The sequence below is a fragment of the Sminthopsis crassicaudata genome, chromosome 5, assembly GCF_048593235.1.
Source record: "Sminthopsis crassicaudata isolate SCR6 chromosome 5, ASM4859323v1, whole genome shotgun sequence".
NCBI lineage: Eukaryota > Metazoa > Chordata > Mammalia > Dasyuromorphia > Dasyuridae > Sminthopsis > Sminthopsis crassicaudata.
The window spans coordinates 188,450,738-188,463,453 of record NC_133621.1 but is presented as its reverse complement, the minus strand read 5'-3'; the positions used below and the strand labels follow the sequence as shown (position 1 = coordinate 188,463,453).

At 35.4% G+C, this 12,716-nt stretch overlaps 1 protein-coding gene across 1 annotated transcript in view; it reads right to left on the bottom strand.

The window, feature by feature from the left end:
* PLBD1 (phospholipase B domain containing 1) overlaps window positions 1-12,716 on the bottom strand; it is a 78,681-nt gene that overhangs the window by 34,669 nt on the left and 31,296 nt on the right. The window contains exons 5-6 of the mRNA XM_074269107.1: window positions 3,482-3,622; window positions 413-557 (exon numbers count right to left, since the gene is read on the bottom strand). Coding sequence (XP_074125208.1) covers window positions 413-557; window positions 3,482-3,622 — 286 coding nt within the window. The remainder of the gene's footprint in view (window positions 1-412; window positions 558-3,481; window positions 3,623-12,716) is intronic.

Sequence of the window (12,716 nt, the reverse complement as noted above, 5' to 3'; positions counted from 1 at the left end):
AGAACTCTTTGATTAGAAGTTTCTTTTTCTTTCGTGTCTACAATCCTGTATAATAATGGTTATTTAAACTGAAGTACTATACGATTCTGAACCATGATGTAAATATTTCATATTTACTAAGCCAGGAAAGCAGATTCATAATATTTTTGAATCCTTTGAGTCCTTTGCGCTTTTTGTGCAATAAGCTTTTAAATTGTCATAACCTACATGTGCAACCATGAGAAAAATCAGTTTTCATACATTTAGAAGCATTAATTTAAATGTTAACAATTTCTATATTACTTGAAAGGATTAAAACAGTATTTTTTTTTAAAAATCTGTAATTTTAACTTTTCAATAATTTTAAATAGATCTTGCTCTCTTTCCTTCCCTCCAATAATTTTGGATCAGTAAAGCTATTAAATCTTGTTACCTGGATAACTGCTGAATGAATGACGAGAACTTTTAGTCATTGGATCTTTGATGGAGAAGTCCCAGTGTTTGTATATCCTCAGTGTAGATGCATATGTGAACCAGCTTGAGTGAGAAAATAAAATGTTCTCGAACCCAGGAAGAACCTGTGTAAAATACAAAGTTTGGAATAAATGGCCTCAAAGATCACTTTCAACTTGAAATCCATGATCTCATGAAATCAAGGATGCAAGGTAAAATATGATAAAGTCAAAGGAGAGGGATCCACAACAAGTAATATAGAAAAAATGAAAAGAAAGAACTCCCTCCTATATGAAAATAACTGTCCTATTGACATGTCTCTATATGAGTACTAAGGATAGTAATCTATGTATAAAGCAATTTGATAAAATTTATTTTAGGTAACAAAGTAATGATGCCAGTAAACATAGTTGAGGGTTTACAAAGTACTTTCTTCACAATAACCTTGTGAAGTAGAGATATAAGTATTATTAGCGACCTAAATATCCCCTGAGAAATAGAATGGAGTAGCAGGTAGGGCTTTAGATCTAGAATTAGGAAGACAGGTTGAAGTGACCATACATAAATTACTTAATCTCTGAACCTCAGTGTCCTTGACAGTAAGATAAAGAATATCTATAATCCTTAAGTTCATAGGGCTATTGTGAGACTCAAATGAGATGTTATATAAAAAGTTCTTTGCAAACCTTTAAAGTATTATGTAAAGATTATTGTTGTTGTTAGTTTAAAGATAAAAAAAAAATTAGATTCAGAGAGGTTACAAAACTTGCCAAGAGCCTCACAGTTATGATCTGAGCCACTATGACCCATTACTTCTCAGAAGAGCTTAATAAATATTTGTTGAAGTGAATTACGCACACAGACACATTCTTCAATACTTAATTATCTGTCAGTGTGAAGAATCCCTTCATTAATGCATATTGTCATTTGATTTAGTAGATTTTCTCACAGAGTCATTATGACCCAAACCCTACAATCAACCTAGTGACAAACTTCACCTAAATTTTGACTTCAGTAGAGCTATAACCACATCACAGCTCATTGTACCTTGAACTTTTTGGTCTTTTAATGGTATAAGAATAGAAATGTAACACTCAGATTATGTCTTTGCTCTTCCTACAGGACTGGAATACATCCTTTTTTGTTTATACATCTCTTTCAAATGTGGAGAGAAAAAATGAAGCCATGAGGACAAAGATCAGTTTTGAGATTTCAAGTTATGATACATGGAAGCCTGAACTGAAGTCTAAAACCTTCCCAATCAGTGGCTGCACTCTATAGGATGACAGAACCATAAAGCTAAAGCTTGAAGCAATTCAGAGGCCATTTTGTCTGATTTTCTTCATTATATAGAGGAGGAAAACTGAAGATCAAGAAAGTTATGTTACTTCCCAAAGATCATGTGAATAGTAATTAGTAAACCTGGGATTTGAATCCAGGTCTTCAAAACACAGATCCAGTGTCATCCCCACTGCCCAATGCTGATCCTTTGAGCTATTGCTTTTTCATATTGGGGCAGTTTTTGCTGAGCTAAATCTTAAAATCCTGTTAGAATTATTTTGAGACTCTTATTCCAAGATATAATAAACTGAAGAATATGTATATCAATATTAATTTTATGATTAAATGACATGCCTAATTTATCTGATTATAGATGGAAGACAAGACTTTAGAAACTGATTACAAGATAACAATAAATTATAGAGCAGACAGAAAATCTGAATTCAGTTAGCGAGAAAAGAGAAAGAAAAGAAAGAGGAAAAGGAAGAAGAAAGAGGAAGAGGAGGAAGAAGAAGGAAAGAAAACAAAAAAAAGAAGAGGAGGAAGAATATGATGAATAAGAGGTAGAGGAGTAGGAAGAAAAAAAGGAGAAGAAAAAGAAGAAAAGGAAGAGGAAAGAAAGAAAAAAAAGAATAGTAAGAAGAAAGAAAGGAAAAAGAAGGAAGAAGAGGAGGAAGAAGAGGAAAAAGGAGAAGAAGAAAGGAGAAGATGAAGAAGAAGGAGAAGAAGACAAGACAAAGATGACAACAAAAGAATTCAGGAAGAGAGAAAAAAGGGAGAGAAAGAAGAGGGGAAAAGAGAGTAAGAGATGGAGAAAGGGAGGAAAGGGGGGAGGGGAAGATATGAAAGGACAGATTTTATCAGCTAAATTTAAATTGTTATTGAGGAATAATTTCAACTGGGCAGAGCAGCAGCTCAGAAACAGAAAATCAGAGGTCACCAAGCAGATTGACCAGTTTGAGATGTGTCTAGTGAGGGATTAGTCAGATATAATATAGATCTTCTCAGCAGAGCAGTGGAAGCTTCTATTCAACACAGAAGCTATGAGGCTTGAATCATCTAAGGTCCACTTTGCAGTACATCCCACAAATATGAATTTCAAGTACATGAGGGGTTCATGTTATCTGGAACACAGGAAACATTTACAATGCAATATTTATTTATTTATTTTAATTTAATTTAATTTCTTCTAGGAGGAGTCATTTCATTGGTCTGAAAACACTAATGTTGATTGCAACCTCTTTATATTTTTGAGATTTACTGTGGTTGAAAAACCATCTGAGGGCTAACCTTCTGATAATGAGCCTTTCTAACTTTAGATAGATTGGTCCTTGAATTACAGAAGTAGGATTAATTCCCAGACTGGATGTATAAAGTCTTTCCAGCTTAGTAGAACAGAGACACTGTGCTGCAAAAGCCTTTAATGGTCCATGTTATGATGAGGCATCTGAATTTTATTTTAGAGAAGACTGCTGTATAACACATATTTATAGGGGCAGCTAGATGGTGCAGTGGATAGAGCACTAGCCCTGAAGTCAGGAGGACCTGAGTTTAAATCTGGCCTCAGATATTTAACACTTCCTGGCTGTGTGACCCTGGATAAGTCACTTAACCTTAATTGCTTCAGCAAAACAAAACAAAACAAAACAAAACAAACATATTTATGAAATTTTGTTAATAAATAAGAAAAACTCCATACTTCTTTCCCTCCATCTTATATGCATGCAAGCATATATACACACAAAATGGGACAATCGGAGAATCTTACCTTAATAAGAACAGAGCAATGACCCATATCATTTATAACAGAATGATTCAATGAGACATTGGCTGGGGGTATTAGTGAGGGTACTATATCCAATATATCTCCAACAGCATTCAGGAACTGAATCTGGAAAAAGGTCAAAGGCTGGGAAGGAAGAAGAAAGATTATAACAACTTTGACTTCTAGAAGCCAGGTAGTCATTGTAATTTATGGTCGACTAAAATATTTTTTTCTTTAGTTACAGATTTACTAAATTATTTTTGCTAAGAGTAATAATAAAATCATCAGAATAGTGTGCACATCTTGTGGAATCAGTCTTAGAGCTTTATGTCCTTATTCTACACAGAAGGGGCTTACCATCATGCTTTGTGTTATTCTGTTGCAGTCATGAAGGTACCCAGCTGCCAGTAAAGCACCAGAGGAGAAGGCTAATGAGGTTTACTGACTCATAAAGGGTAGGAAGAAGAGTGACAAACTGCCTGGATGAGTTCTGGTTATTTGGCTTAGGTGAAGCATATGTTCTGGTACTAAAAGTGCTGACTAATGCGACTGCTAAGCTATTATCAGTGATCTTTAGAAGAGATTGTAGATGGGGAAATCTATATAGGATAAGAAAAGGGCAAATGCTTTCCCCCAAGTAAGTCTACTGACTGCTGGCTAACATCAATTTCTAGCAAAGTTCAAAAATATTATTAATTTGGGGCTGGTTAGTGAATATTAAAAAAAAGAAAGAAAGAAAAAGAAAAGAGAAAGGAAAAGGTGAGTACAAAGAGCCAGCATGGCTTCACCAGGAACAAGCTGCTCGTTTTGGTTCTGTGAATATTTATTATGGGAAAGTTTTTTTATTTGTTTAGAACTATAATTTCATCTCTGACACAGCTTGGAAACTCATTTCTAACACTTAAAACTCTTTTTTCCCTCAAACAAAAGAGAGGAATTTTGTTATAAGGGATTTTACTTTTTTATTGATGCTTTTTTATTTTCAAAACATATGCAAGGATAGTTTTTCACCACTGACCCTTGCAAAACCTTGTGTTCCAATTTCCCTCCCTTCTCCTCACTACCTCCCTTAGATGGAAAGTAATCTAAAATATGTCAAACATGGTAAAAAATATAAGTAAATCCAATATAGGCATGCATATTAATACAATTTTCTTGCTGCCCAAGAAAAATCAGATAAAAATAGGGGGAAAAATGAGAAAGAAAATAAAAGTCAAGCAAAAAAAAAAAAAAGAGTAAAAATGCTATGTTGTGATCCACACTCAGTTCCCATAGTTCTCTCTCTGGGTGTAGATGGCTCTCTTTATCACAAGATCATTGGAAGTCGTCTGAATCATCTTATTGTTGAGGAAAGCCACATCCATCAGAATTGATCGTTGTATAGTCTTCTTGTTGCTGTACACAATAATTTCTTGGTTCTGCTCATTTCAATCAGCATCAGTTCATGTTAAGTCTTTCCAGCCTTCTCTGAAATCATCTTACTAATTGTTTCTTATAAAACAATAATATTCTATAACATTGGGGCAGCTAGGTAGCGCAGTGGATAGAGCACCAGCCCTAAAGTCAGGAGGACCTGAGTTCAAATCTGACCTCAGACATTTAACACTTCCTAACTGTGTGAACCTAGGCAAGTCATTTAACCCCAAATGCCTCAGCAAAAAACAAAACACAACAAAAAAACTTTCACAACATTCATATATCATAATTTATTCAGCCATTCTCCAATTGATGGGCATCCACCCAATTTCCAATTTCTTGCACTACAAAGAGGGCAACCACAAACATTTTTGCACATATGGGTTCTTTTTCCTCCTTTAAGATCTCTTTGGGATATAAGCCCAGTGGAAACACTGCTGAATCAAAGGATATGCATAATTTGATAATCTTTTGAACATAGTTCCAAATTGCTCTCCAGAATGGTTGGATCTGTTCACAATTCTACCAACAAATGAATTAGTGTCTCAATTTTCCCACATCCCCTCCAGTATTTATCATTTTTTCCTGTCATCTTAGTCAAGCTGGAACATGTATAGTGGTACCTTCAGAGTTGTCTTAATTTGCATTTCTCTGATCAATAGTGATTTAGAGTACCTTTTCATATGACTAGAGATGATTTCAATTTCTTCATCTGTTCATATCCTTTGACCATTTAGCAGTGTGAGAATGGCTTGATTTCTTATAAATTTGAGTCAATTCTCTCTATATTTTAGAAATGAGGCTTTTATCAGAACCCTTGAATGTAAAAATGCTTTTCCAATTTAATGCTTCCCTTCTAATCTTGTCTGCATTAGTTTTGTTTGCACAAAAGCTTTTTAACTTAATACAATCAAAATTATCTATCTGGTTTCAATAATGAGCTCCAGTTCTTTGGTCACAAATTCCTTCTTTCTCCACAGATCTGAGAGGCAAACTGTCCTATGTTCTTCTAATTTGCTTATAATATATCACTCTTAATGTCTAAATCATGAACCCATTTCAACCTTATTTTGGTACACAGTGTCAGGTATGGGTCAATGTCTAGTTTCTGCCATACTAATTCCCAATTTTCCTAGCAGTTTTTGTCAAATAGTGAGTTCTTATCCCAAAAAAATGGGGCCTTTGGGTTTGTCAAACACTAGATTGCTATAGTTTTTGACTATTTTGTCCTGTGAATCTAATCTATTCCATTGATCGACTACTCTATGTCTTAGCCAGTTCCAAATAGTTTTGATGACTGCTGCTTTGTAATATAGTGTTAGGTCTGGCACAGTTAGGCTACCTTCATTGGCATTTTTTTTCATTAGTTCCCTTGAAATTCTTGATCTTTTTTTCTTCTAGATGAACTTTGTTATTATTTTTTCTATATCTGTAAAATAATTTCTTGGGAGTTTGATTAGTATGGCACTAAATAAATAGATTAATTTAGGTAGTATTGTCATTTTTATTATATTTGCTCAGCCTACTCATGAACAGTTGATATTTTTCCAACTGATTAGATCTGACTTTTTTTGTGTGTGGAAAGTGTTTTGTAGTTGTGTTTATATAGTCCTTGACTTTTCCTTGGCAGATAGATTCCCAAATATCTTAAACTATTGATTGTTATTTTGAATGGAATTTTTTTTTGTATCTCTTGCTGCTAGACTTTATTGGTAATATATAAAAATGTTGATGATTTCTGTGCATTTATTTTGTATCCTGTAATTTTGCTAAAGTTGTGAATTGTTTCTAGTAGTTTTTTAGTTGATTCTCTAGGGTTTTCTAAGTATACCAGCTTATCATCTAGCAAAGAGTGATAATTTTCTTTCCTCATTACTTACTCTAATTCCTTTCATCTCTTTTTCTTCTCTTATTGCCAAAGTTAACATTTCTAAAACAATATTGAATAGTAATGGTGATAGTGGGCAACTTTGTTTCACCCTTGATCTTATTGGGAATGGTTCTAATTTGTTTCCATTACATATGATTCTTGCTGATGGTTTTAAATAGATGCTACTGATCATTTTAAGGAAAAGTGTTTTCTCTACTGTTTTCAATAGGAATGGGTAACACTCAAAACTCTTAGAGTGGCCTGAGGCATTCAGAGGTTAAATAACTTGTCTAGGGACAAACAACTAATCTGCCAGGAGAAGTAGGACTTGAACCCAGGGCTTCCTGAGTCCAGGGTTGGTGTTCTTTCTGCTATGCCATGCTGCCTTTCATTAGTTCTATTATTTATTACTCAAGCCAGGGTAACTCTATTTCATTTTTTGTCTAGGTAGCCTAAAGCAGAGATGTCACAAAACTCTCACACACCTCCAGAACCAGAATAAAACATAATTGGGAAATATATAATAAAATAAATAAAAATATATTACAGCACAGATAATGCTAATTTGTGGCTTTTCCAAATCAACATATGGCCTGCAGGTATTGCTTCTATTTGAGTTTGACACTATATGGGAATGTTGCAGATATAATTTACTTAGATTTATTTTATTTCATTTTACTTAAACTGACCTCCCTAGCTTGTCAACATTTCAAGTGCAATGGGTATTCATGGGCATGGCCATTCCTACTAATGACTGGCATGGGAGCTCTGATGTGCTCCATTTTTGACCTAAGCCTGTTCATTTCTCTTCAGACAGCCCAGCAGCCCAGCAGCCCAGCTATTAGAGGCTTACCATATTGGTGGCAGACTCAAGGTTGACACCCTATCAGCTTTGCCTGCTGTAGCTGCTTAGAATTTTTGAGTTCAAATAACCTATCTAAGCCTCCCTAAGAACATGAGGAGATTTTAGTCAAACATATGATGAAATCTCTGTAATTTTTGTGGAAACAATGAATTAGGAAAGCTACATGACCTCCTAGTTAGGTGGTTTTAGAATGTGTTGAATGGCTGAACTCCCAAAAGTCATTAATAGTTTAATGTCAATTTTGTAGGAAGCCTCCCATGGGGCATCTTTAATATTTATGGTTGGCTTTAAAATATTTTTATCAGTTACTTGGTATAAGGCCTTCACTGAATGCTTACTATATTGGCACCTAATACAAAAACTAGTTAACAGAGTTAGAATTCAAAGATGTCTTGAGAAGCTAAAAAATTGGACAGAACTGAATTAGATGTCATTTTATAGCAATACATGTAAAATCTTATACCTGGGGTTTAAAAAAAATTAACTCTACAAGAAGAGAAGATATGGAGAGGACTAAAAAGATCAGAGGAATTTAGGAAGGGGAAGTGAAGAAGCATTTTTATGGCAGCAGACAGTGATAAATATTTTACAAATACCTCATTTGATCCTCACAACAACCCTGCAGCGTAGTTGCGATTATCATTCCCATTTTACAATTGAGGAAACTGAGGCAAATCGGTTAAGATTTAAGGTTGCCTAGAGTCACATAGCTAGTAAGTATCTGAAGTTGGATTTGAACCCAGATCTTCCTGACTCTAAACTCAACAAACACTCCATCACCTGTATCACCTAGCTGCCTTTTAGAATACTGGAAGCTCTCTTATGAGTTAACAGCATAAAGTTACCCACAAACATGACCAGGATTCCTCATCCTTAAAAAACTTTCACTTGGTCTCACAATCCCTTCACGTTATCACCCTATATCTCTCTTCCCATTCACAAGCAAAGTCCTACTTACAGGTATTGCCTCTACTTTTCCTCTCACTTTGTGATTCCCTCAGCACTCACCCAACTTCAATTATTCCCTGGGGGCAGCTAGGTAGCTCAGTGGATAGAGCACCAGCCTTGAATTCAGGAGGACTGGGGTTCAAATCTGGTCTCAGACACTTAACACTTCCTAGCTGTGTGACCCTGGGCAAGTCACTTAACCCTAGCCTCAGGGAAAAAAAGAAAAAAAAAAAGAAAGAAAGAAAAAAGTTGTTCCCTGTAAAATTGTCAGTGATATCTTAATTGCCAAGTCCAGTAACCTTTTTATTTTTTTTCAGCCCTTATTCCTCTGGGCCACTTTAGAGCAAATGACCCTGTGACCATCCTTTCCTTCTAGATTCTTAATTTCCTCTCTGGGTTTTCCCAGTATTGTCCTCTATTGGTTCTATTGGGAGGCAATGCAAAGAAATACAAACAAAAATCTGGATTTGGAGCTGAAGTACCTAAATTCCAATCTAAGCTCTGCCACTTACTGCCTAGATGACCTTTTATGGCTTCTTGACTTTTTTGAGCCTCAGTGACCTCATCTGTAAAATGCAAACCGTAAAGACTACTAAGGTCTAACTACTCAAGCCTTCTTCCTTATTCATCATCCATGATCCATTCATTAATTCTGGGTACAACAGCAGGCACAGTCCATGGCCTTCTTGTCCTTTCTTTCTGTGTTTTCTTGCTTGATGATCTCCTTGGCTTTCATGATCAGTTCTGCTCAAAAGACTCTTAGAACTGTATCCTAACACTACTCTTTCCCAAGTCCCAATTTTGCATCACCAACTGCCTCCTGGATATTTGGAATTGGATATCTGTAGGTACCTCAAAATCAAAATAAAGCCCATTCTCTTTCCCTCAAACCCATCCTGCTTCCTATCTTTTCTATGTCTGTTGATCATACCACCATCTTTAAGTAACCCAAGTTTACAACCTCATAATTTTTTTTGACTCTTCATTTCTACTCACCTCCCATATCCAATTAGTTGATAAGACTTGCTGGTCCCAACCTCAACACAACTTCTACATCTGTTCCCTAATCACCTGACCACCACTCTAGTTCAAGTCTTCATCAATTTTAATCTATACTTTATCAATACCCCTTGGATCATCTTCCTGCCTTATCTCTTCCCACTCAAACCCATCCTCCACAGGACTGCCAAAATGCTATTTGTGAAGTTCATGTCTGACCATTCATTACTCTTCCAGAAAACTCCAGAAGCTTTTTTACTGCCTCAAAACAAATTTTGAACTTCTTGGCTTCATAATTTAAAACTCTCTATAATCTGATTCCAACATACTTTTCTAGGCTTGTTGTGAGTGGTACAGTGGATAGAGGGCTGCGCCTAGAGTCAGGAAGATCTGACTTCAAATCTGGCCTCAGATATTTACTAGCTGAATGACTGAAGAAGTCATTTAATTTCTGCCTATCTCAGTTTCCTCATTTGTAAAATGGAGATAATAATAGCATCTCTGTCCTAGGATTGTTGTGATACTTAAATGAGATAAAATAATCATAAAGTGCCTGGTATATAGTAAGAATTATATAAATGTTAGTTATTATTATTATTGTTGTTTATATTATTTATTAACCAAACAGGCCTACTTGTCATATTTTTAAAAATTTAATTTATTTATGTTTTTAGTACACATTGCTGTATGAATTATGTTGGGAGAGAAAAATCAAAACAAAGGGGGAAAACCATGGGAGACAAAAAAAAAAAAAAGAAGTAAATATAGAATGTATTGATTTACATTCAATTTCTATTGTTCTTTTTCCAGGTACAGATGGCATTTCCTATCCAAAGTATATTGGGATTGCCTTGGACTTGCCATTCTTAAATGCAATAATCCATTTCCTATCTCTCTGTGTTTGTACAGGTTTTCTCCAGTGGCTGAAATGAAATTACTCTTTACTTCCATCTCTTAGAATCCTTCAAAGGCTCAGTTGAAGTGCTACTTCCTATTATAAGAATCAATTCCACTCCTACCCCATTCATTCCCCTAGAATCCATTGTCCAACTCATTACTTTGAATATATTTTGTTTATTGATATGTGCCTATGTCAGGACTTTCTGCCAACTCAGTTGATTGAATAAAAGGAAAACTTCCCAGCTCCCACATGTCTATTTCAGCAAAAATCTGAATTTGAACCAGCTGAAATCATGGTCAAGAAATCCAATAAAAAGTGACTTCTTCTAAAAGTCAGCCAGAAGCCCTTGGACAAGAGGAATAGTGACTACTTTAGCACAAAGCAGCTCTAGCACAGAGTAGGACCAAAGATGGAGAAGTATGGCTGGTAAGTTTTTGTGTCTATAGAGAGTGAGTGGTAAACTCCCCTGAGAAAGTGTGCAAATGGAGGTCTTAAAAGCCCAGATTGTGGCAAGCCACAACCAATTACCAGATCAGCAACCAAGAAGAAACCCACACAAGAACAGAACTGTAGTGATCAGAACAGAGCAGTCCAATCCCAGGAAGTGGAAGTTCCCAAACTTTCTTTATAAAAAGCCAGAGAAAGCCCTGAAGAACCAGCTCATTGGATCTAGGCTTTATTACTTAAGAAAATAACTTTTAAAAACTATTTCAAAATATCAGTATACCAAAATGTCTGTTTTCTTATGTTTATATAAAATTTTGCCCCTTTCCTTATATGAGTTCTTTTACTGAAAGAGGCAGAAAAAGGACATTTTTGTGAGAAACAGAGAAAAGCACTTTAAGAAATAGTTCTGTGAAGGACTTAAAAGCAGCCCCTCACTGAGACAAAAGTAGCTCTTTGATGTCAGCAATGCATTATTTCTCAACAGCTAATTTTTGTGGCTATTTTTTAGGACTTAAAAGTTTACTGTTGAGATGATTCAGGCCAGTTCCAATGCTCTTGTGATGAAGAAAGCCATCTGTATTCAGAGAGAGGACTATGGGAACTGGATGTGGATCACAACATAGCATTTTTACTCTTTTACTTGTTTGCTTGTATTTTTTTCCTTTTTGATTTGATTTTTCTTATGCAGCAAGATAATTGGATAAATATGTATGCATATATTGAATTTAACATATATTTTTACAGTGTTTAATATATATTGGATTATTTGCCATCTGAGGGAGGGAGTGAGGGGAAGAGGGGTAAAGATTGGAATAAAGGGTTTTGCAGGGATTAATGTTGAAAAACTATCCATGCATGTGTTTTGAAAATAAAGCTTTAGTAAAAAAAAAATCTCAAAAAAAAGAAAGAAAAAAAATTACTGTTGGATTGTAGGAAAATTGTATATTGACTTTTTTGTCCTATCTGAGAGCAAGGTGGATTTGGAGAGTTTTCAACCTAAGTTAGAGGTAGACAACATAGAAGGAGGCCTTAATTTTTACACAGGAGATCAGCTAACTAGAAATGGACAGGCTCTGCTGCTGAGGTGAGAGTTGATCTAATTGAAAGAGGCACTGATGTTGGGGGCTGACTGTTATAAATGGAATACATTGTTGTTTGAAGAGCTGCATGGGTAAGGGAAGAGCAAAATCAAAAGAGAAAGGAGGAAAGGAGGGAGGGAGGAAAGGAAAGAAAAGGAGAGAGAAAGAAAAAAGAGAGGGAGAGAGAAAGAGAGACAGAGAGAGAGACAAACAGAGAGACAGAGACAGAGAGATACACAGAGAGAGAGAGAAAAGAAGAAGAAGAAGAAGAAGAAGAAGAAGAAGAAGAAGAAGAAGAAGAAGAAGAAGAAGAAGAAGAAGAAGAAGAGGAAGAAGAGGAAGAAGAGGAAGAAGAAGGAGAAGAAGAAGAAGAAGAAGAAGAAGAAGAAGAAGAAGAAGAAGAAGAAGAAGAAGAAGAAGAAGAAGAAGAAGAAGAAGAAGAAGAGGAAGAAGAGGAAGAAGAAGGAGAAGAAGGAGAAGAAGAAGAAGAAGAAGAAGAAGAAGAAGAAGAAGAAGAAGAAGAGGAAGAAGAGGAAGAAGAGGAAGAAGAGGAAGAAGAAGAAGAAGAAGAAGAAGAAGAAGAAGAAGAAGAAGAAGAAGAAGAAGAAGAAGAAGAAGAAGAAGAAGAAGAAGAAGAAGAAGAGGAAGAAGAGGAAGAAGAGGAAGAAGAAGAAGAAGAAGAAGAAGAAGAAGAAGAAGAAGAAGAAGAAGAA